Source organism: Eriocheir sinensis, chromosome 41 (genome assembly GCF_024679095.1).
Source record: "Eriocheir sinensis breed Jianghai 21 chromosome 41, ASM2467909v1, whole genome shotgun sequence".
Classification (NCBI taxonomy): domain Eukaryota; kingdom Metazoa; phylum Arthropoda; class Malacostraca; order Decapoda; family Varunidae; genus Eriocheir; species Eriocheir sinensis.
Genome location: NC_066549.1, coordinates 5773549 through 5798093, shown reverse-complemented (window position 1 = coordinate 5798093; position 24545 = coordinate 5773549). Strand labels below are relative to the sequence as shown.

The following is a 24545-nucleotide window of genomic DNA, read 5'->3' as shown; positions in this document are numbered from 1 at the left end:
TAACACTCCCTCTCCTTCTGTCAACTCCGCAGTACTACCTCGAACCGTATTTTGGGGTCTCGTTCTTCACCTACGTTTCCAGTTCGAAGGTCCCAGCCACAGCCCATTTCCTCCCCTCTCTGCGCCAGTTTTTCATACCCTGTACTATCACCTTTCGCTTTAACACTCCCTAGGCCTCTATGAACGCCGCAATACTACCTCGAAGTGTCTCAGGGGTCTCGTTCCTCACCTACGTTCTCGGATTGATGTTCACAGTAGCCGCCTTCTTTTTCCTCTCTCTCTCTGTCCGTTTTTCGTACCCAGTAATACCACCTGTCCTTCTAACACTACCTTTCCCACTGTCGACCCTGCAATGCTACCTCGAGCGATATTTTGCGGTATCGTTCCTCACCTACGTCCTCGGATTGATGTTCACAGTAGCAGCCTTCTTTTTCCTCTCTCTCTCTGCCCGTTTTTCATACCCAGTAATACCACAAGTCCTTTTATCGCTCCCTTTCCCTCTTTTAACGCCGCAATGCTACCTCGAACCATCTCTGAGGTCTCATTCTTCACCAACGTTCAAAGTTTCCCGTCCCCAGCATCCATCTCCCTCCCTCCTTCCCCTTCAGTTATCCTTATGTATCCTCCGTTTTCCTCTTTATCTTCAGTTATCTCACGTATCTCTTGTGTCTCATTCCTTCCTCTCATTCCCAGTTCGACGTTTTCAGCATTTGTCTCCCTCTCTTACTCTCAGTTATCCTCAGTTATCCTAGTTTTCTCTTTACTTTCATTCCTCAGCCTCATTCCAACTTTCCCCTTTCCCAGCAGCCAACATCGCCCTCCTTCCCTCCCTCCCCTTTAGCTATCGAGAAGGGTCATCCACCGCTCCCACTCCCGCTCTCTCTCACTCCCTCTCTCTCCCTCGCCAGGCCTGGAGGCGGGTGTGTCGAGGGGCTGCTTCCTGCCGTGTACGAGGCCGCCCTGGTGCACTCCGAAACGCATCACCATCGCTCCAACCACAGCCTCCAGCCCGACCAGAGCACCTCCGCCATCATCTATGTGTCCGTGAGTGTCCGGGAGATAGATAGGTAGATAGGTGGATAGAGCGTGTGTGTGTTTGTGCGCGTGTGTCTGTGGGAAGTGGCAGGTGAACGTGGTACCAAAATAACCGTGAGGGAGCAACGTGGTGGTGGTAGAGATTGTTGAAGGGGATTAGCGTGAGGTGGAGGTGGTGGTGGTTGTGGTGGTGGTGGAAATACGGGTGTGAAATATATCAAATGACGTCTATATTTATCTGATAAGTATTTATGTATTTATTTATTCGAGAGAGCGAGAGAGAGAGAGAGAGAGAGAGAGAGAGAGAGAGAGAGAGAGAGAGAGAGAGAGAGAGAAGGGGGCAGGGAGAGAAAGGAAATTACATTCGCGAGAGGAAATTTAATTAATGAAAAACTTGATTAATGGCTAAAACGTCTTAGTGTGTGTGTGTGTGTGTGTGTGTGTGTGTGTGTGTGTATGTGTGTGTGATCGTATGTTACTGTGGGCAATTACATTAGGAAAATCACTTGCCTCGCCCCCCCTTCACCCCCCATCACCTCACCCCTCTTCTTCACCCCTCCCCCTTTTTTCCTTCACCCCATCACACCTTCCCCTCCACCCCGTCCCCCACCCTCACCACATACACTCTCTACTTCACCCCATGCCGCCCCCCCCTCTCTTCACCCCATCCTCCCCTCTGTCACCCTGCGCCCCCCTCCCCCCTTCTTCACCCCTCCGTCCCCTTCTTTCACCCCTCGCCCCCCCCCCTCCCATTCGTCTTTGCTCCACACGTCAATAATACATCAACCAGATTGCTCCTTTCTCGTGCGGTTATTTGCGGTTATTTTTTTTCTTTTTCTGGTGCTGTTTATTTTTTTCTTTCTTTTCATTCTTCTTCTTGTCTTCATTCATATCTTTTCTTACACAATCTCATTCCTTATTTTTAGTTTTCTTTCTTGTTGCTGTTTATAATTCCTTCCTTCCTTCCTTCCTATATACTTTTTTTCCTTCCTTCCTTTCTTTTTCCTTTCCTTTTTTCCTTACTTTCTACTTTCATCCTTCTTTTTTCTTCTTTATTTTGCTTCTCTGCTAACTTCCTTCCTTTATATTTGCTTCCTTCTCTGAGTTCCTTCTTTTCTTCTTTTCTTCCTTCCGTTCTTCCATTCCTTCTTCTCTCTCTGATATTATTCGTAACCCATTAATCGCTACTATCTCTCCTCCTTCCTCCCTATCATCCTTATTCCCTTCTTCGTCTCCCTTCTTACATAACTCTTCCATTCTTTCACGCCCGCTTCCTCTTCCTCCCCTTTCTCGTTCTCGCTGCATCGCTCTCTCTTCCCCTCTTCGCGTAACTTCCTCCGAACTTTCCCCTTCTCTCTCCCTTATCTTCTCCCCGCCACTTCGCATCTTCCTTGCTAATTACCGCTAAATGGCTCTCCTGGTTTCTCTCTCTCTCTATTTCCCTCTGTGACCTCATTTATCCGTGGTACTTCCAATGGGTTTTCTCTGTATTACTCTCTCTCTCTTTCTTTCTCTGTCTCTGTCTGTCTTTCTCTTTCTCCTTGTTTGTTTGTCTGTTTCTACCTCTCTTCCCTTTGCACATAGAATATAATATGTTTCTTTCTGTCTGTTTCTCTCTGTGTCTGTCTTTCTCTCCTTTTCTCTCTCTCTCTCTCTCTCTCTCTCTCTCTCTCTCTCTCTCTCTCTCTCTCTCTCTCTCTCTCTCTCTCTCTCTCTCTCTCTCTCTCTCTCTCTCTCTCTCTCTCTCTCTCTCTCTCGTTAAAGTCTGCGGAGTTCCCCCGAGACATTTCATTTACACAATTTTTAATCAGAACTGAAATTACATGAACGCGCACACTGTTGGAATAATCTCTCCCTCTCCCTCTCTCTCTCTCTCTCTCTCTCTCTCTCTCTCTCTCTCTCTCTCTCTCTCTCTCCTGTGCCGCGTCGTAACCTAATACCTCGCCCCATTATATCGTGTTTTGGCCTTTCCGAGAAGCTAGTTCCCAACCCTCTCTCCTTCCTCTCCCTTACCTTCCACCCACCACCACCGACAGCAACGCCTCTCCCTTACCCCCTCCCTTTCTCTCCCTCCCCTCAGATCGTGGTGGTGTTCTACGTGGTGATCATCGCGGTCCTGGTCGGCACTACGCTGCGACGCCGAGGCCTCGTCAACGATGAACCAGAGGACTCCAAACACCTGCTTCTATACGACGAAAAAACAGACTCCGTAACCACTACCCCGGCCGTCCCAACATCCAAGATTCACGAGGCGGGGCTGCTAACGGTGTAGAGTCCAGAGGCGCGTCGCGGGGATGAAGGAGTGACTTTGAACGAGCGAGAGGGAGTGAGAGAGGGAGAGTAGAGAAGGAGAATGAAGGAGGAGGAGGAGGAGGAAGAGGAGATAAGAGAAGGTGAAGGACGCGATAATAGCTTTAGAGGAAGAGGAAGAAGAGGAGGAGGAGGATAATTCAGAGCAGAAGGGAGAGGAAAATGTATGAGATGAGAGAGAGAGAGAGAGAGAGAGAGAGAGAGAGAGAGAGAGAGAGAGAGAGAGTGTCCTATGTCTTCCTGACCTTGAGATAAAGAGAGAGGGAGAGTGAGAGAGAGAGAGGGAGAGAGGGAGGGAGAGAGGGAGAGAGAGGAGGTAATGGATGAGAGAAGAAGACACCAAAGACCATTAATCCTTTATCTTCTCCCTCTCCTCCTTCTTCTTCTTTTCCTCCTCCTCCTCCTCCTCCTCCTCCTCCTCCTCCCCTTTATGACAACAAGGCAGTAATGAAGAGTCTTGATCTTCGGAAGATTTAACCTTATTGTTAACCTCCTCCTCCTCCTTATCCTCCTCCTCTTCTTCCTCTTCCTCTTCTTCATTCTTCTCCTTATCGTTTTCCTCCTCCTTCCCTTTCTCAGTCACCTCATCTTCCTTCTTTCCCTTATCATTCTCCTCCTCCTCCTCCTCGTCTTTCTCCTCCTCCTCCTCTTCCTCTTAGTCCTCTTCATTTTCATATTTCTCCTCCTCCTCCTCCTCCTCTTTCTGCTCTTCATCATTCTCCTCCTCTTCCCCCTCCTCCTCCTCCTTCACCTTTCTTCCTTAGCTTCTTCTTCCTTCTCTTCGTCTTTGTCCTCCTCCTTTACCCTCTTCCTCCTCTTCATCCTACTCCTCCTTATCACTCTCTTATTTCTCCTCCTCCTTCTCCTACGTATCGTTCTCCTTCTCTTCCTCCTCTTTATCATTCTTCTCTTTCTACTTCTCCTCTTCCTCCTCTTCAGTTTCCTCCTACTCTTTCTCTTTATAACTTTCTTGTTTCTCCTCCTCCTCCTCCTTCTACGTTTCCTTGTCTTCCTCCTCTTCCTCCTCTTCCTCCTCCTCCTCCTCTTCTTCAATTTCATGTAATAATGCACAAGGCGACGCAATACACACACACACACACACACACACACGCACACACACACACACACACACACACTCACCCTACCCCCCACCCCCCACACACAAACAAGCAAACACACAAACCACACACCACCACCACGACCACCAAAATTCCACAACATATTTCAAACAGTTTCAAAATTAAGCCTCAGTTATAAATTCCAACTAGCGGACTTAGTTCCTGCCTCTCCCTCTCCCTCTCCCTCTCCCTCTCTCTCTCTCTCTCTCTCTCTCTCTCTCTCTCTCTCTCTCTCTCCCCCCTCTCCCCCGAACCTACCTAAGCGATTCTACACTTCCCATTTTCTATAACCAAGGGAGAAGCAACAGAAAGGGTGGACCATTACATAACCCTCACGGCCCCTCTCTACAGCGCCAGAATAACCGATGGTGGTCAGTGTGATGAGAGAGGAAGGGCAAACGGAGGAGAACTGACTGACTAAGATATTCGGAAACCATAGACGCCGAAAAGAGAAGGAGAATAAGAGAGAGGAAAGAGGAGTTAAAGGTGTGTCAAGGGGGGGTTTTGCTCCTATATACAGCCTCCCCGTGTACTATATGTATATGTATAAACTGACCCACATATCAGCCACTTTGTAGATTAGTGTGAGAGAGAGAAAGAGAGACTGAGAGAAAGATTGAGAGAAAGGGAGACTAAGAGAGAGAGAGAAGAAAGACTGACTAACTGACTTTACTTATTGACTGACTAGGAGATAAAGAGATGGAGATACATAGATAGATAGATAGTTAGAGAGTGAGTGAGTGAGTGATAGAGAATTAAGGAGACTATACCTAACGGACAAACCTACAGACAGACAGACACTTGGAATTCGTCGACGCTATGTTACCGTACGAGAGTGTGAGCTTGAGTGGACGCGGATAACGAACAGGAAGCTCAAGCGAATACCTGGGAGGACATTATTACTTACTGAGACGAAAACATTTACCGCATTCCACATTGTACTGAGAATGAACCGTATTTACATCATGCCTTTTTTCTTACGTCATCCTTGTGTATTTGTAGTGTAAGACCAACCCGCCATTAGTACGCAGAGTGGAGTAATAGGTTAGGAGTAAGGAGTGACTGGGGAGCTGTATGTGTGGAATGGTGTGGAGTGGGGGATTAAGGAGGTGGAGAGATGCGAGTATATGAGGGAAATAAATGAAATAAAAATGGATGGAAGAAAGTGAATAAAGAAATGAGTGTATGAGTGAGTGAGTGAAAATAGATAAAGAAATAAATGAATGAAAATTATTGAAAGAAAATGGGTAAATGTCAGAGATTGCAGAGGGAACAAGCAAGAAAAGAATGGAGGAATGGGGAAAGGGGAAGGTAAATGGAAACTGATAAACACATGCGAGGGAGGGAAAGAAGAAAACGGGAGACAGTTACAGAAGGTCACACACGGATACACAAGGACACAAGAATACTACAAAAAGCTATACGGCGAGTTGCGGGCTTTTTTTATACTTTTGTTTCCTTTTTTCGTGCCCTTGAGTTGCCTCCTTTGTTGTAAAAAAACCCACAAAGCAGGTTATGAAGATGGGTAACTCGACAAATTCCCTCCCCATCCATGAATTAGGGAGGAGTGAAACAGCAATACAATAAGGGAAGGGAGAAAGAGATTGGAGGAGGAGGGAGTTGAGCATAAATGGGAGCAATGTATGAGAAAGGAACATATATAGAGAAAATGACAAAGCGAAACAGTAAGGAAGGGGAAAGGAATTGGGGACAGCTTTAGTGAGGGGAAGGAGGGAATGGAGACAAAGAAAAAAAAAAAAAGAGGGAATAGCAAAATAAAATATACAACTAAAAGATGGAATTGAGGACAGCTATTGCAAGGGCCAGGTGGGTTTGATGGTGTTGCAATGGTACAAAAACTAACCAAGAGGGAGAACGGAAAACATGGTAAAGATTAAAAGAAAACGAAGCCAGACGAGGACACTCACCAGCCTGCACGTCACTGTTGCCACCTCCGCGCGTCGCCGAGGCCTGAGGACGACGAAGAAAGGACAACATGAGCATCGAGTAGCGGACTTTTTTTTTATTGTTTCCTTTTTTTTTTGTCCTTGTGCTGTCTCCTTTGCTGTTAAAAAATAAAAAAAATAAAAAAACATCAACACCACTACCAGGACCACTCTCACCTTTAATAACAATAAGAATAAGAAAAAGAAGAAGAAAATGAATGATAAAAAGATGAATGACAAAAAAGATAAATAAACGAACAAACAGAACGAGAAGATAAAGAAAAAGAGAGAAATAATAATAATAATAGTAATAATAGTAATAATAATAATAATAATAATAGTAATAATAATAATAATAATAGTAATAATGATAATAATGATAATAATAATAATAATAATAATAATAATAATAATAATAATAATAATAATAATAATAATAAAAATAATAATGCGTGAAGAAGAGTAAAAATAATGAATAAGAAAAGATAATGATACTACTACTACTACTACTACTACTACTACTACTACTACTACTACTACTACTTCTACTACTACAACCATTACCACCACCACCACCACCACTACGACAACAACACCACATAATAAATAATAACAGTAATGATAATAAAAAATAATAACAATAACAACAACAAAAAAACAAATGCAAGAACAATACCAGTAACATCAAATAAAACGATTAGCCACAACGATTAAGGAACCGCTAACCACCAAACACCACCACCCACCCCCCTCACGCCCCCCCCCCCCCCCCCCCCCCACACACACACACTCGTTAAAACAGGCCAGCGGAACGTGAAAACTGTCTCTGCTAACTTCAACACTTCCTTCCCTCCGACCGAGCCAGCTAATGAGGGGAAGGAAGCGATCGCGGTAGTGTTATTGGGTGACTTCCTCCCCTATGACTCTCTTCCAAGCCACATCGTTACCGCAAGGGGCTTTAAACACGCTAGCGAAAGGGGAACCGAGGAGGTGAAGAGAGGGCAAGAGGAGAGAGAAAGATAAGGTCGTGTTGGGGTGACTCCCTCCCCCACGACGCTCTCCTTTGAACCGAGTCGCCGCCATCAGCATAAGGTTTAAATACACACGCAGAGGCGAAGAGAGTGAGACAAGAGAGAGAAAGATACAGTCGTGTTTAGGGTGACTTTCTTCCCCTACGACGCTCTCCCCTGAACCGAGTCATCCCTGTCACCGCAAGGGGCTTCAAACTCACACCCTAACTTAACGGGAGGGTGAAAAGGCGAAGAGAGAGAAAGATACAGTCGTGTTTAGGGGTGACTTTCTTCCCCTACGACGCTCTCCCCTGAACCGAGTCGCCCCTGTCACAGCAAAGGGCTTTACTAAGGGTCATATCTGTAACCATTTCGTCCCCCAAGAACACACATATTTACCCCTTTTCCTTTCTTTCCTTTTTTTCCTTTCTTCGCTACAATTCATTCTCTCTTACATACTTTCCCTTTCCACCCGTCATAAACTTTCGCTATTTTTCCTTCTCTTTTTCCTTATTTTTTTTCTCTTCTTGACAATGCATTCTCTCTCAGTCTGTTTCTCTCGCCTTTCCTTTCTCTCTTCTCTTCTCTTCTCTTCTCTTCTCTTCTCTTCTCTTTTCTCTTCTCTTCTCTTCTCTTCTCCTCTCTTCCCTTCTCTTCGTGGGATTTCTGGGTATTTTCATGGGTAGTTTTATGATCCTAGTGGTCGTTTGACCCTTTTTCTGCACCATGAACTTAAAAGAACACTCATTAGAACCTGAATGAGCCTCCTTTTGGCCATTGGAAGTAGTTGATGATGCGAGAGGTGGAGGCGTCTGTGGATACCGATCATAAACACACATACGCAAACTGGGAGACGATGAGAGGAGAAGAAAGAGACAGAGGAGAGAGAAAGAGGAAAGAGAAAAAGAGGAGAGAGAAAGGGGAAAGAAAAAGAGAAGAGAGAAATAGGAGAGATAAAGAGGAAAGAGACAGAGGAGAGAGAAAGGGGAGAGAGAAGGAGGAGAGAAAGAGGAGAGACAGAAGAAAAAGGAGAGAAAGAGGATAAAGAGGTGAGACAGAGGAGAGAGACAGTAGAGAGAGAAAGAGGAAAGAGAGGAGAGAAAGAGAAAGAAAGATACAACTGTGACGATAAAAAACACCACGACTTTCTGAAATAAGCTATCTCACCACCACCACCACCACCACCACCACCACTACCACCACCACCCACTACCACCACCACCACCACCTCCATTAACTCATTCCCCACAGCCTCCCCTCACATATATAAACGCTGGTTGGGTCATCAAACATTCAACGTCTCTCCGGTAAATTGGACGCAGTAGGTTTTTTTGTATATTTTTTTTATATGTGGAGATGAGTGAGAGGACTGACGAAGGTAAGCCAGAACGAGAGGATAGATACGAGTAGGACCCAAAATACACATCCATCCAAAATTGACCTGTCTTTTATTTCTTTTATTGAAGCATCACCCAGCGAACTTTTTTTTTCTTCTTTTTTTGGGGGGGTCATGAGTTGCCTCCCTTGCCGCAAAAAACAACATCATACACGGACATCGACCTAAACGTTTTTTGCATCGTCTTTCCACATCCGGCTAACTGGACATCAACGTTTTTTTTATATATTGAGTCCCTTGGGCAGAAAAATTACACACTCGTAAAAAAACAATATACCGGAGATGTATACAGTATATTCCTCCCACATGACTGTTGGCCTTAACTTAAAACCTCCTTACATATACAAATATCAAACTGGATGTAACTATTTTTGAGATGCTGAGTTCAGAGGGCCAAGAAATTATATGAACCGCGAAGCACGAAAACCATCCAGATAAACTTTATACACACGCTCACATTTTCCAGACTTTACGGCGTCCCTTCCACACCCATCAAACTGAACATTACCGTTTCCGAGATGGTGCGTTCAGAGGGCAGAACGATATCAACCCCAAACGAAGAAAGAAAGTTGGAAAGTTTCGTTTAGTCGGCGCAACATCTGTGGTCATATGCCGGAGAGAGAGACAGAAGGGGAAGGAATTATAGGAGAAGGGAACAGATCCTAGGAGACGGGACACAACCCCCGATTAATACCTGGTACCCATTCACTGCTGGGTGGACAGGGGCGTAGGGTATCAGGAGAGCCGCCCAAATTTTTCCACTCCGCCCGGGAATCGAACCCGGGCTCTCTCAGTTGTGAACCGAGTGTGCTAATCACTGCACCACGAAGCCCCTGACCCCAAACGAAAAACTACGAAAACTCAATGCAATATACTTCAAACACACGCATACGTTTCCTTGAGCTCCCACCCTCCTTCCTTTCCCTTCAAACTAGAGGGTCTGAATCATCGTGGCGCCTTCCGATCTGGATATTACCGTTTCCGAGATGGCGTGTTCGGAGGGCGGAAAGATATCAATATTACAGACGACGAAAACACAACGCATTGCTCACGACCCATCAAACACCCATCTCACACCCATCGAGATAGCCATTACACTTTCCGAGATGCCGTTTTCAGAGGGCAGAATGATGTACCCAACACGATGGAGCTCTCACGATACACAACACAGCACAGCGGGGTCGGTCAGCTGCCCTTCTCGTCCCTTCTCCTCTCGCCGGCGTGACTGCTGGACGTTAGCGCTGGACGATACACTTTTATTTAACGACGCGGCGGACCTGAACTATCTGCTGGCGTGAATGGGGTATTGGATGCGTTGTTCTTGTATACGCCCGTTCTTGTACGTCACCACAAGTGTAAAAATAAATACATACACGATTCTTTCTTTTATGATCCATTGTATATATGTCTGTCTATCTGAATGTTTGTCTGTCTATTTCTTTCTGTGGGTCTCTGTCTGTGTGTCTATTTATCTACGTATTTGTATGTCTGTCTCTGTCTGTCTGTCTGTCTTTGTCTATCTGTCTTTGTCTCTCTGTCTCTCCCTCTCTATGTGTCTCTGTGCGTCTCTGTCTCTCTCTCTCTCTCTCTCTCTCTCTCTCTCTCTCTCTCTCTCTCTCTCTCTCTCTCTCTCTCTCTCTCTCTCTCTCTCTCTCTCTCTCTCTCTCTCTCTCTCTCTCTCTCTCTCTCTCTCTCTCTCTCTCTCTCTCTCTCTCTCTCTCTCTCTCTCTCTCTCTCTCTCTCTCTCTCTCTCTCTCTCTCTCTCTCTCTCTCTCTCTTTCCAACAGGTAAGAAAAGAACCCTATAATTACGGTCATTGCGAAAGTCAAATTGCCTGCTTATTAGGGAAGCCATCAAAACACGCGGAGTTTTGAGAAGGGCGGTGCACGGCAGGGATGGCTGGAAGGGTAATAAGTGGACGAGGAAAACATAATGAAAGGGAGAGCGGGGGAAGGAAACGGGAGGAAACCAGTGACCGAGGAATACACAGCGGGAGGGAGAGAGAGAGAGGGGGGAAAGGAACGAGAGAAAGTGACCAGGGAAAACACAGCGGGAGGGAGAGGGAGAGTGAGGGAAAGGAATAAGAGGGAATAATTGACGAAGGAAAACACAAGGAGGAGGAGGAGAGTGGGGGAAAGGAATGGGAGGGGATAATTGAATGAGGAAAACACAGGGAGAGGGAGAGAAGGAGAGTGGGGAAAAGGAATGGGAGGGGATAATTGTAGGAGGAAAACACAGCGAGAGGGAGAGAAGGGCGGGAGGACGGAACGGGAGGGGATAATTGACGAAGGAAAACACAGGGAGAGAGGGAGAGAGAGAAGGAGAGTGGGGAAAGGAAGGGGAGGGGATAATTGACGGAGGAAAACACAGGGAGAGAGAAAGAGAAGACGGGAGCATAAAACTAATCATAAAAGGTAAAGGAAAAAACAGAAGGAAAAACAGCGGAAAATTAAGACACACAGTAACCCCTTCCCTTCCCCCATGACAGGTAAGGAAAAACAGACAGGTAAGGAAAAACAGCGTAATATTTAACCCCACAAAGTCATACCTTCTCTTCCCCCATGACAGGTAAGGAAAAACAGCGGAATATTTAACCCCACAAAGTCATACCTTCTCTTCCCTCATAACAGGTAAGGAAAAACAGCGGAATATTTAACCCCACAAAGTCATACCTTCTCTTCCCTCATAACAGGTAAGGAAAAACAGCGGAATATTTAACCCCACAAAGTCATACCTTCTCTTTCCTCATAACAGGTAAGGAAAAACAGCGGAATATCTTAACACCATATAGCCATCCCATTCCTTCCCCTATGACAGGCAAGGAAGAACAGCGGAACAGCGGAAAACCAAACCCACGTAGTCATCCCTCTCCCTCCCTTCCCACCCTTACGTATGTTCCTATTCCCATGCACTTCCTCATCCTTACTTCCTTCACTTGCAACATGCTTTCTACCTGACTCCAGATTCCTGTTCCTAGACTAATCCTACTACTACTATTTAAATACCTATCAAACCTACTACATACTTAAACTTTATTTCAGATTTCTGTTTCTAGACTTCTACTACTTACTGTTTGAACACCTACCATGCACACCTGTCCTGTCTACTTATACCCGATGCCAGATTCCAGTTCCTACACTAATCCTACTACTATTATTTAAATACCTATCAAACCTACTACATACTTCAACTTTATTTCAGATTTCTGTTTCTAGACTTCTACTACTTACTGTCTGAACACCTACCATGCACACCTGTCCCGTCTACTTATACCCGATGCCAGATTCCTGTTCCTAGAGTGTTCCTCCTATACTGTTTAAACATCTACCATTCACTTAAACTTTATTTCAGATTTATGTTTCTAGACTACTCTTAGTTACTCTTTGAACACATACCATGCACACCTGTCCTGTCTACCTGTACCAGATGCCAGATTCCTGTTCCTAAAGTATTCCTACTACATTGTTTAAACATCTACCATTCGCACCACCATCCCTGACTCGTCATCCATTGCATCTTTTCCGAAACAGTATATATATCCTTTTTTTTATCAATGGTTTCCCTTCACACACACACACACATATATATACATTTTATCGGGCCTGCCTTCGATCACTAGCTTTTACACCTATAGCTACAATCCTTTTGGACGAACACTCCTGAAACACAAATACCACACCTGAAAAGACACACCTGATTCACCAACCCTTGTAGCAACACTCCTATAGGACAAACACTTACCCGGATACACATATACCTGTCCTTGAACGCTAATTACCACACCCGAGGAGATACCCACATGACTCACTAACACTTTAAACTACACTCCTAATTGGTCTTTGTTCCTCCATGCTCCGAATTGTTTACATGTGTATCTTTAAGCTACACTCCTAATTGGTCTTTGTTCCTCCATGCTCCGAATCGTTGACATGAGTATCTCTAAACACTAACGAGATAACACACCTGAAGCTACACACCTGTTTTATCTTTTCTCAAACACCTTTCTCTTTCTCACACACACACACACACACACACACACACACACACACACACACACACACTCCTCAGGCAGAAACACGACCGCTGGGAGAATATAACAATAATCATCCACAAGGCAAACAGACAAGTGCCGAGGGGACCAGAAATACCGCCCAGTCTTCACCGGCCACTTAGCGAGCGAGCCTGTCCTGAGCCCGACACAAATACCGCGTTGCCTGAGTGGAGCCGAGGACGGGGAAAACACCGCCGAGACACATGACCCGCCAGGCGCTCGCGAGGGGAAATTACTTTTGTGGTGTGGAAAATAGTGGTGAAGTTGAGCCTTGTCTGTTCTCTTGCAGTTTTCTCTAGTTGGTCAAGGGGACAGGAGTCTAGCGCGCTTAAAAAAATAGAATAATTAAACTGATTTTACATGCAAATGAGGAACAGAAAATGCAAGCACTGGGCTGCAACACTAACACGAATTTCATTTTACTTTCTGGCTTTCTAGGAGGAGCGTTTAGCACAAAAAATTTCATATGATATTTTCCTGTTTTTTTTTCTTCTTTTTTCAACCTTTTTTTATGCTGCCCATAGTGCCTTGTTGATGGAGTCGGTCGGGTAGTGACACGGGGGGATTTTATTTACAGTGGCTGCCGTGATATATGTGCTAGCTAACGAAAACAAGCAACAATATTCAGTGATGTGTGCAAACCATCCATTTTCTGGGCCACGGACATGAAATGGACTACAGCAAAGGGTGGCAAAGAGAGGCTGCTAACTGGGTATGTGGGCTTGTGTGGGGGGCAGTGTTATCAAATTATCGTACTCAGCCACTCACCCTGTCGTATTTTCTGGTTTCCCGCTCACAGCTATAGCAAACAAACACCAATGAGTAACGTATTTAACGATAACTTCAACTGTAATCTTGTTATCTGTGTGAGTACGAGAGTTTTCGCCCTTGGAATTGAGAAATGCGATGTTTTGAGTACGGTAATATGGAAACGCTGGTATGGGGGGACGGTAACTACCACGGCTGTAAGGCACTGATCGGTAGCCAATCATGTATGGTATGTAATGTATTTTTTTACGGCAAAGGACACAGCACAGGGGCACAAAAAAAGGAAACAATAAAAAAAAGCCCGCTACTCGTTGCTCCTGTAAAGAATCCGAAGTGGTGGCCGAAAGAGCAGTCAATTACTGAATCAATGAAGCTACATCTAAATCCATGACAGTATAGGGACTGGACGATATAAAGCTAACGCTGCTGTGTAAGAGAGTCTGCTGATCCCTGCACCTGCCATCTGGACCGAGAGAGAGCAGACCAACACACTGTACACAGCAAAACCGAGCGTGGGAGTGAAGGATCTGGTCTGGTTCTCAGCGTGAAGGACAAGCGCTCAGCAGGACGTCACACACTTACATGGGAAAACTCTCACCTCCTAAAGATAAACATAAATATGGGATGCTTTTGTTTTCGTTGGTGTTTTTGTTATTGTTTACTTATTTGAGTTTGAAGGACAGAAACTCAGCAAACCGCCACACCCTTGCATGGGAAAACTCAACTCTCAAGAATGTACATAAATATAAAATGCTCTTGTTAAGGGTCTGTATTCTAAAATGTATCGAGCTGCCATTACTCCCAACACTCCCTATATATACAGCCACTCGCGTTAAGGGTTATAGTGTTATAGCGTTTTGTTGTTGTTGTTTTATTGTTCTTCTTCACTTATTTGACTCAGAGTATATGCCTGTTCTGTTTAGTAAAGAGGAAAAGGCTTGCAGTAATCCGCGTAACTCTCGTTGGGCAGCCTGAAGCCTCCCCACACGTCACATGGTTCTCCTGCGTCACATCTCATATTCACCAGAGGCCACATCAGACCCCTCAAACTCTGACCTCCATGTAAAGTTACGGGAACAGAACGGCATCAGTCGAGCAAAACAAATCCCTTTTTTGAGGTGTGACGATCAAACATCTCTGTAAAACATTATACTCCTCAAACTCTGACCTCCATGTAAAGTTACGGGAACAGAACGGCATCAATCGAACCAAACAAATCCCTTTTTTGAGGCGTGACGATCAACCATCTCTGTCTCTTCAATACATCAGCCCCCTCAAACATTTCCCTCCATGTACAGTTACGGGATCACGCTGAACAAGACCCTTCTCTGAGGCGTGACCATCAGCCATTTTCTATCCCTGCAACACATCCGAGCACACTCCCACCCCGGACAGATCACGTTCCCGGCCGGCCCAAGCGAATCAACAGCACGAGCCTGGGCCGCCGACGTGTCCCCGGAGAGGGCGGTGAAGTTCTGACTCAACTTTGACCAGCCGCCGCGACCCAGAGCCTGCTGTGGCGGGTCGTTCATCACGGAGTTAGATGTGTGTGAGGGGGGTGGGGTGTCGGGAGGGGTATATGTGGAGGAGGTGAGGAGAAGGATATGTGTGTATGTGGGGGAGGGTCAATGTGTGTGTGTGTGTGGGGGGGTATGTAGGGAGGAAGTGTGTGTGTGTGTGTGTGTGTGTGTGTGTGTGTGTGTGTGTGTGTGTGTGTGTGTGTGTGTTTGTCTGTCATTGAGTGTGTGTTTGAGTGAGTCAACACGAGACTAGCACAAAGACTGAACCTTAAAAAAACACGCCGGTTAAATAATAAATAAAAACATGTAGGAAACGAAGAACTGACATAACCTACTTGTACGTATAACCCACTTTTATAGTATCCAGATTCCCTTCCATCACAGCACAATCACACAAAAGCGACTCTCTCCATCAGCAAAGACTCTGTACCCCACTTCGAACCCCACTTGTCTATGATAAGAACATAAGAACATAAGAACGTAGGAGTCTGCAAGAGGCCGGTAGGTCTGTACAAGGCAGCTCCTTTGAACCTAAGCTCCCGTGTATCTAACCCCACCTAATATCGCTGTCCATGAATTTATCTAATACTGATATAATCTCTAATATAATCTAATATTTATCTGATACTCTATGTTGACACTGGAGAGGCGGTTCGCTTTAGGCTCAACGCTCCTTCTATCCCTCACAAAAAAAATCTGATCTGTCGTGTGTGTGAGAGGGAGACACATCGAGGGTGCCCTGCCAGTGACATCCGCGGCCAAGGAAAACAAAGCCTTTCTTGGGTCAACAGTAGACGAGCTGATATTGCCTCGCTGAACAAACACGGACGGGGGTGATCAGACGAAGGGGGAGACGGGCGTGGCGGGGCGGCTCCCAACACTCCCTACAGCCACCCGTGTCACGCTTATCAACACTGCACTTAAAGGTTAGGTTAGGTTAGGTTAAGTTAGGTTAGGTTAGGTTACTCCCAACACTCCCTATATAAACAACCACTCGCGTCAAAGGTTATAACTAAGATGAGGACGGTGAAGTGAGGAAAGTAGGATAAGAAAAAGAGGAAGAGGAAAAGGAAAAGAAGAGGAAAAGAAGAGGAAAAGGAGAAGGAGAGGAGGAGGTAGTGCATGTGTGAGTGAGTGAGTTCGTGTGTCGAGTGTTTCCTCCGATATCGTTTCGCTTGCAAGGAGAAAACAAACTGTAATGGCTCAACTCTAATCATCCGTTAATGCATTCACCTTTCAAGCATTCCATCAGCCCTCAGCACCAGCCGTGGAGTTCGCCAAACAAGAAATCAATCATCGGTAACAGTCGACCACACTTCGCAAGAATCGTTTGGGAAGGAAAAATATCAACAAAGTTCCTCCTCCGTTATTAATGCATGCAAATTCCCTAAAAATGTGTGTGTAGGTGTGTGTGTGTGTGTGTGTGTGTGTGTGTGTGTGTGTGTGTGTGTGTGTGTGTGTGTGTGTGCGTGTGCGTGTGTGTGTGTTCGGTGCAGGCATCAATATTGGACCGATAATTGGATATGTTGTTTATGTGAAGCTTTAGAGAGAAAATATTCTGTGCTAATACTCGCGGGGGAATATTTACAATTAATATCCATTATATCGGTATTTCCGGTTATGCTCGCCGCCGCCGCCGCCGCTGCCGCCGCCATGATGCAGCGTCAGGAAGGTCGGTACCGTAAGTCACTTTCGGCTCTCACATAAACTATTTCCAAAGGTCAAAAAAGAGGTAACTCGGGTTCTAATGAGTTGTATATTAGGTTCATGGCACAGAAGAAGGGTCATACTACCACCAGGGTCATATAACTGTCCCTGGAAATGCCCTGAACTCCTACGAAAGCTTTGTCAGATAATGTGATTGGGCGCCGAAATGTTGAAAAATGCGGGAGGGATTTTCTGGAATATAGCTCGCGCCCTTGACCCACTGCATTCCTTTGTTCTTATATCTCTCAACGTATTTATTATTCCGTTTTACGCCGGATGGATAAAACGTTCTCCAAAACAAATTCACCTTCCATAATTTAGAACGAAGCCAATATTCTTTTACTCAAGTCCTGATGAAGGTTACCATTTTCATTTTTTTTTCACGTTTAGCCTAACGTGTCGGTGGCAAGGCTTTCTCGGTGGGGCCAAGTGGTTAGCCTCGACCCGTTATGGCGCAGTAAGTGTTTTATAGTAGCGCCATCTTGCTAGCCTCATGCTGTCCCCCTGAGCTCATTCTCGATCGTCCTTAGAGCGTTAATCTAGAGTTACCTTGTCTATAGTAACTTTATTTCAAGTTGGTTATGATGCACTCGAAAAAACTCCTCCCCTTACACCGAGGAGGCATATAACCAGCCTATTTTTTTTTACATCAAAGGACACGGCTCAAGGGCAACAAAAGGAGTACTAAAAAAAAGCCCGCTACTCGCCTCTCCCACAATAGATAACAGCAAATAGTAGCCAAAAGAGAGGTCAATTTCGGGTGGACTATTCAGTGATCTTACTCGAATAAAGCGATGTGGACTAACTTAGAATTTAGAACTTAGAAACTTAGATATAATGGATATTAATTGTAAATATTCCCCGGCGAGTATTAGCACAAAATATTTTCTCTCTAAAGCTTCACATAAACAACATATCCAATTATCGGTCCATTAGTCATCATCTCAGTCATCAAGTTCTTCCGGTTCACACATCACCCACGGACACACCATCAATCCCTCCGGTTCAGGGCTTGGGATATTCTAAAACACCCGCGCCGAGGCTCTCACATATTTGACAAGGCTTTCGTAGTGGTTTTGGGCATTTCCAGGGGTAGTTTCATGACCCTGGTGGTAGTCTGACCCTTCCTCTGCACCATGAACCTGAAGAAATACTCATTAGACCCTGATTAATCTACTCCGGTTCAGGGCTTTGATATCATATTCTAAAACATAGCCGCGCCGAGGCTCTCACACATTTAACAAGGCTTTCGTAGTGGTTTTGGGCATTTCCAGGGGTAGTTTCATGACCCTGGTGGTAGTCTGACCCTTCCTCTGCACCATGAACCTGAAGAAATACTCATTAGACCCCGATTAATCTACTCCGGTTCAGGGCTTTGATATCATATTCTTAAACATTTAGGCGCTGAATCTCACACATTTAACAAGGCTTTCGTAGTGGTTTTGGGCATTTCCAGGGGTAGTTTCATGACCCTGGTGGTAGTCTGACCCTTCCTCTGTACCATGAACCTGAAGAAACACACATTAGACCAGGATTAATCTACTTTATGGCCTCTTTGGAGATAGTTGATGTGAGAAGTGGAAGCGTCTGAGATACCGACCTTGATCCATTGTGAGGCGCCACCTGTGACTCGACCAATCTGTATAGACTCGCCGCTTTGTGTGACTAAGAAAGGGAAGGAAGGAAGGAATGAAGGAAGGCAGGCATTGCTATACTCAACCTTGTATAGCGTGGCAGAGACTGAATGAGAGATAGATACATAGATAAATAGATAGATAGATAGATAGATAGATAGATATACATAGATAGAGAGATAATTATAATAAAAAGGAGACAGCGTTAAGTGAGGAAAATGAAAAAAGTAGGATAAGAGAAAGGGAGGAAAAGGAAAAGGAGGAGCAGAATAAGATAAAAAAAGAAAGAAATATCGAAGTAGAAGACAAAAAAAGATAAATCGAGAGAGAGAGAGAGAGAGAGAGAGAGAGAGAGAGAGAGAGAGAGAGAGAGAGAGAGAGAGAGAGAGAGAGAGAGAGAGAGAGAGAGAGAGAGAGAGAGAGAGAGAGAGAGAGAGAGAGAGAGAGAGAGAGAGAGAGAGAGAGAGAGAGAGAGAGAGAGAGAGAGAGAGAGAGAGAGAGAGAGAGAGAGAGATCCAATTAGTGCAGACAGGTGTCCCAGCCTCCACGAAGCAGACCGGGTTACCAATGATCACAAAACATGCCGGAAGGAGACAGACACTCGATTCTTTCTCCACGCACTCACAGACAGACGGACAGACACTCATCCACCTACACCCACACTCACCCCCCCCACACACACGCACACACGCACCTCTCCCCCCCACACACTCACTCCACACACTTTTACTGCAACTCACTCTTCGCTGTCTTCTTCTGGTAACTCTACTTTTTTTTTTTACAGGAGCAGTGATAGCGGTTTTTTTTTTTGTTGTTGTTGTTATTATTTATTTTCGCCTTTGAGCTGTGACTTAAATTTCACATGCTTCACAAAATGCTTGATCTCATACATGCACCCATATAACACAGATCTATTTTCGTTTTCGTATACACAAAGCTGAATTCATATATAAAATCATCATAATATATATTTTTTTTACTCTACATTTCAACCAATCACCGGCCTTCAATGTCATCTTACTTTTCCTGACTTTTTTTTTCTTCCACTTAAACTTCTTCTCACACCTGTTTCATATTCACCTGTCCTAACATATACCTTATCTCCATATGATATCCACCTTTCACACACCACTGTTACCTACACCTATCTCCACCTGACACACTCGCACAACTGCTCCATAGCCACCTGACTTCACACCCCTGTTACCTATACCTGGCTTCTCCACACACCTGCTCATTCGGTCTGATTTTCTCACACAGCTGTTACAACTTCACCACCTGACTTCTTCCACACCTGACTTTCCTACACGCCTGAGCTCGCAACACACACATGACATTCCCACAGACACACACCTGCTCTCTTGGCTTGACTTCCCTCTCTTTATATTTTTCCTTCTTCGTTCCCTCCCTTTCCTTTTTGTCATTTTACTAGCAGTTTTCACGGTGGCTAATTTTCCTTTGGGCTTTTTATACATCTGATTTCCCTTCACATCTGCCCTCTTCGCTAGACTTTCCGTTTCTTTTCAATTTTTCCTTCCTTCATCTCTCCGTTTCGTTTTTCTGTTTTTTACCAGCTATTTTCAAGGCCTTTGTTTTTTTCTTTCACGCATTTTTTTCCGCACCTTTTTTTTTTAGCTTCAGTCAGTCTCTTATTTTATTCCTTCCTCTTTCTTTCCCTTTATTTTATCTTACAAGCTATTTTCATGTTGGCATCTTTTCCTTACATGCCTTTTCCCCACCTTTTCAATCATTTTTTTCATTTATCTGCTCTCTCTCTCTCTCTCTCTCTCTCTCTCTCTCTCTCTCTCTCTCTCTCTCTCTCTCTCTCTCTCTCTCTCTCTCTCTCTCTCTCTCTCTCTCTCCCCAGTTAAAGTCTGCGGAGTTCCCCCGAGACATTTCATTAACACACTTTGTAATCAGAACTGAAATTACATGAACGCGCGCACTGTTAGAATACTCTCCCTCTCCCTCTCCCTCCCTCTCCCTCTCCCTCTCTCTCTCTCCACCTGGCGCTCTCGTACACCGGCTCCCTCCATGCCTCACCTGTCCCCACCACTCCCATTCTTCCATTCCGCCCTCGATTATAAAGGAAGGGCCCCGGGCACACACTATGTAGTCAAGGACGCCCACAATAAACAGTGATTAAAAAGAAGAATGACGAGGAGAGACGAGTAGGAGGAAGGTGTGGGGGGGAGGTAGGAACAGGGAGGAAGGGGAAGGACGACAGAGTAATAGGGGAGAGTGGGAAGGGAGGTGAAGGAAGGGGAAAGGAGGAGAGAAGAAGAGGGAGGAGGAAAGGGAAAGGAGGAGAAAGAGAGAAAAGAAATGGTGAAGAGAGGAAGGTGGAGGAAAGAAGAAGGGAAGAAGAGGAGAGGAAGGAAGGAAAGTGAAAGGAATATATGAAATTGGACGGAGGAGAGAGAACGGATGAAGGGAGTAGGAGGGGAGAGGAACAAGGAGGAGGAGGAGGAGGAGGGAGAGGAAAGATGAAAAGAAGAATGGTGACGGAGAGAGAGGGGAGGAGGAGGAGTAGGAGGAGGAGGAGGGGAAAGGGAGGCAAAAGGAAGAAAAGAAAGGTGACGGAGGAAGGAGGGAGAGAGGGAGGGAGAAGGGGAGGAGGAAGGAGAGGAACAATACCTTTGAGTGAGGCAGAGGAGGGAGAGTGGAGGAAAGGAGGAGGAAGATGAGAATGAGAAATATCGGAGGAAAGGGAGAGTCATTCAGGTGATGATGATGATGATGATGATGATGATGATGATGATGATGATGATGATGATGATGATGATGATGCTGATGATGATGATAGTTCCTAGAAGGTTTACTTTTGTTGTTATTGTTAAGTATGCAATTATTATTATTTTATTATCTTTATTATCATTACTCTTGTTATTTCTATATTAATCAACACAACAAACACCTATTCCATAAACACAACAGTAACAAATAAGAATAACAGCAATAACAATAATAATAATCCTTAAACGCGAGAATAAGGACGGGAAAAGAGAAAAAGGGCAATGAAGGGAAGGAAGAAAGGAAGAAGGGATGGAAGAAGAAGAAGGAGGGAAGGAAGGAAGAAGGGATGGAAGAAGAAGAAGGAGGGCAGGTCGCGGGGTTAATATACAGGATAATGAGGCGCGTGGAGGAGGGGAACCAGAGACATAAGACCATCTCTCCCAACCACGAAATATGCTGCAAAAACACGCTCTGAAATGAGGCTTTTAATGGGCTTGAGAGGGCAATGTTACGTTTGAACAGTGGCACATGAAGAGAATCCCAGTTTTCAATCTTTCAATCAATTTATTTTCCTTCATTTCCCTTCCTTCTTCTCTTCGTCCCTTCCTCTTTCCCCTTCCTTCCCCTCTTCACTCTTTCTTTTCTCTCTTTTTCCTCCCTTCCCCTTCCTCCTCCTTGTTCTTCTCTCCTCCTTTCCCCTTTCTTTTCTCTCTTTTTCCTCCCTTCCCCTTCCTCCCCCCTGTTCTTCTCTCCTCCTTTCCCCTTCCTTCCTCTCTTCACTCTTTCTTTTCTCTCTTTTTCCTCCCTTCCCTTTCCTCCCCCCTGTTCTTCTCTCCTCCTTTCCCCTTTCTTTTCTCTCTTTTTCCTCCCTTCCCATTCCTCCCCCCTGTTCTTCTCTCCTCCTTTCCCCTTCCTTCCTCTCTTCACCCTTTCTTTTCTCTCTTTTTCCTCCCTTCCCTTTCCAAATTAAGCGTGACAGCTTCCGAGGACCGCTGAGGAGAGAAAAGGATAAAGAAAATGAGAGATAGGGTGACAGCTTCTGTGTACTGCTGAGGAAAGAAAAAAAGACAAAGAGAATAATCAAAATAGGGTGACAGCTTACTTACGAGGGCCACTGGAGAAAGAAAAGGGCAAAGAAAGGGTGATGGAAAGCAAACGAAACCAACCCTTGTCGATGTAGCCCGCTCCTCACTTCTGGCAATGAGGGCGTTAGCGTTATTATTGTTATTACCGCCATTAACGCTGCTGTTACGGTTATGGGCGAGAGGAAGTGCGTATTGAGAGGGTGCGCTTGGTCAGGTATGCCCGTTTTCTTTGTTACGTGGCCCCCTAGCGGTGATTATCGACATCAACACCACGATTACGATTACCATTATCTCTCTCTCTCTCTCTCTCTCTCTCTCTCTCTCTCTCTCTCTCTCTCTCTCTCTCTCTCTCTCTCTCTCTCTCTCTCTCTCTCTCGACTCTCTTTTTCTACTTTTCTTTAACTTCACAAAAACTCTTCCATCTTCGTCACACTCCCGGACAACCACATTCCTTCCTTTTCTCATCCCTTTTCTCATCCCTTTCCACCACTAAGCACATGACACCATTTGCCCTCTCTTCCGTCCTTCACTTCTCATACAACCATTTTTCTTTCTTCTTGATAAGGTTTAGCCATCTCCAACACTGCACGTAACACCCTTTACAGTCTCATCCCTACAAACCGTCAATGTCCTTTTCATTTCGTCATGTTCGTACCTGTTCTCCAATCACGGGTTGTTCACTGCGTCTAGATACCCTACTGTGTGTCCTCCATCTGTTCTTCATACATGTAGGTTTTAAATTACAGATGGTGTAAGGCACATTGATCGTGGTTCTATTAAGATCATTCAATATGGATCCTTAAGAGTAATACTTTGCTTGCTATAAAACCGAATCTCTGCAAAAAGTTTAAAGAATGTAGAGCTTGGGAGAGGAACTTGTACAGCCGCTCCCCGTCATGCAGTTACCGAGTGATCAGCGTTCGGGAGTGTTGAGCCCAGGACCTGACATGCTGCCCAGATCTTCAGTCAACCTTAACTTTAGCGACTTCGTTCATGTGGAGCACCGAGGGGCAGCACGTTGGCAAGAGTCATACATCACGGCAACCAACATAAAAAAAATTTGCCTGCTCCACTGACGGGCTGGGGTTGTCCAAGCGACCGAAGGAAGGGGAAAGGAGGAGAGAAGAATAGGGAGGAGGAAGGGGAAGGGAGGACAATGAGAGAAAAGAAAGGGTGAAGAGAGGAAGGAAGGGGAAAGGAGGAGAGAAGAACAGGGAGGAGGAAGGGGAAGGGAGGAAAAAAGAGAGAAAAGAAAGGGTGAAGAGAGGAAGGAAGGGGCAAGGAGGAGAGAAGAACAGGGAGGAGGAAGGGGTAGGGAGGAAAATGAGAGAAAAGAAAGGGTGGAGAGAGGAAGGAAGGGGAAAGGAGGAGAGAAGAACAAGGAGGAGGAAGGGGAAGGGAGGACAATGAGAGAAAAGAAAGGGTGAAGAGAGGAAGGAAGGGGAAAGGAGGAGAGAAGAACAGGGAGGAGGAAGGGGTAGGGAGGACAATGAGAGAAAAGAAAGGGTGAAGAGAGGAAGGAAGGGGAAAGGAGATGAGAAGAACAGGGGGGAGGAAGGGGTAGGGAGGAAAATGAGAGAAAAGAAAGGGTGAAGAGAGGAAGGAAGGGGAAAGGAGGAGAGAAGAACAGTGGCCCTCACAAGTTGTCACCTTATCTATTAACCCTTTCTTTGTCCTTTTCTTCGTCCTTTTCATAGCCCTTTTTCTTTCCCCAGCGGTCCTTAGAAGCCGTGACCCTATTTATTGCCCCTTTCATTGTCCCTTTGTTTGCCCAGTCGTCCTCAGCAGCCGTGACGCGAGGCTCGTTCACATTCATTAGCCGGGCTGTTGATTGGCAGCGTTAGATATGCTTCAGCGGCAAAGAGAAAGGCGTGGCGTGGAGGACCTGTCGATGGTGGTGCCGGGCTTCATTATGCTCGAGTTCGTTTGTAGTGACAGGTGGAAATGCACACACAGGTAGAATGGAGGAACGACTGTACAGGTGTGACGAGTGGAGAAATATGAATAGTTTTAATCGTGTTCGTTGGCAAAGAGAGTTGATTATACAAACACACAGGTGGATGATCTTGCATACACAGGTAGAATGGAGGAACGACTGGACAGGTGTTACGTGTGGAGAAATATGAATAGTTTTAATCGTGTTCGTTGGCAAAGAGAGTTGATTATACAAACACACAGGTGGATGAACTTGCATACACAGGTACATGCACAGTAAAGGAAGCAGCGTGG

General features: G+C 45.3%; 1 protein-coding gene and 1 long non-coding RNA gene across 2 annotated transcripts in view; one reads left to right on the top strand and one right to left on the bottom strand.

Moving 5' to 3' along the window:
- Positions 1–5429, top strand: part of LOC127009556 (uncharacterized) — a 98979-nt gene extending 93550 nt beyond the window's left edge. Inside the window, exons 3-4 of the mRNA XM_050882739.1 lie at positions 909–1044; positions 3116–5429. Of these exons, the coding sequence (XP_050738696.1) occupies positions 909–1044; positions 3116–3307 (328 nt within the window). The 3' untranslated portion in view covers positions 3308–5429. The remainder of the gene's footprint in view (positions 1–908; positions 1045–3115) is intronic.
- Positions 1–24545, bottom strand: part of LOC127009557 (uncharacterized) — a 184705-nt gene that overhangs the window by 107669 nt on the left and 52491 nt on the right. Inside the window, exon 2 of the long non-coding RNA XR_007762054.1 lies at positions 6392–6434. This is a non-coding gene — a long non-coding RNA (uncharacterized LOC127009557). The remainder of the gene's footprint in view (positions 1–6391; positions 6435–24545) is intronic.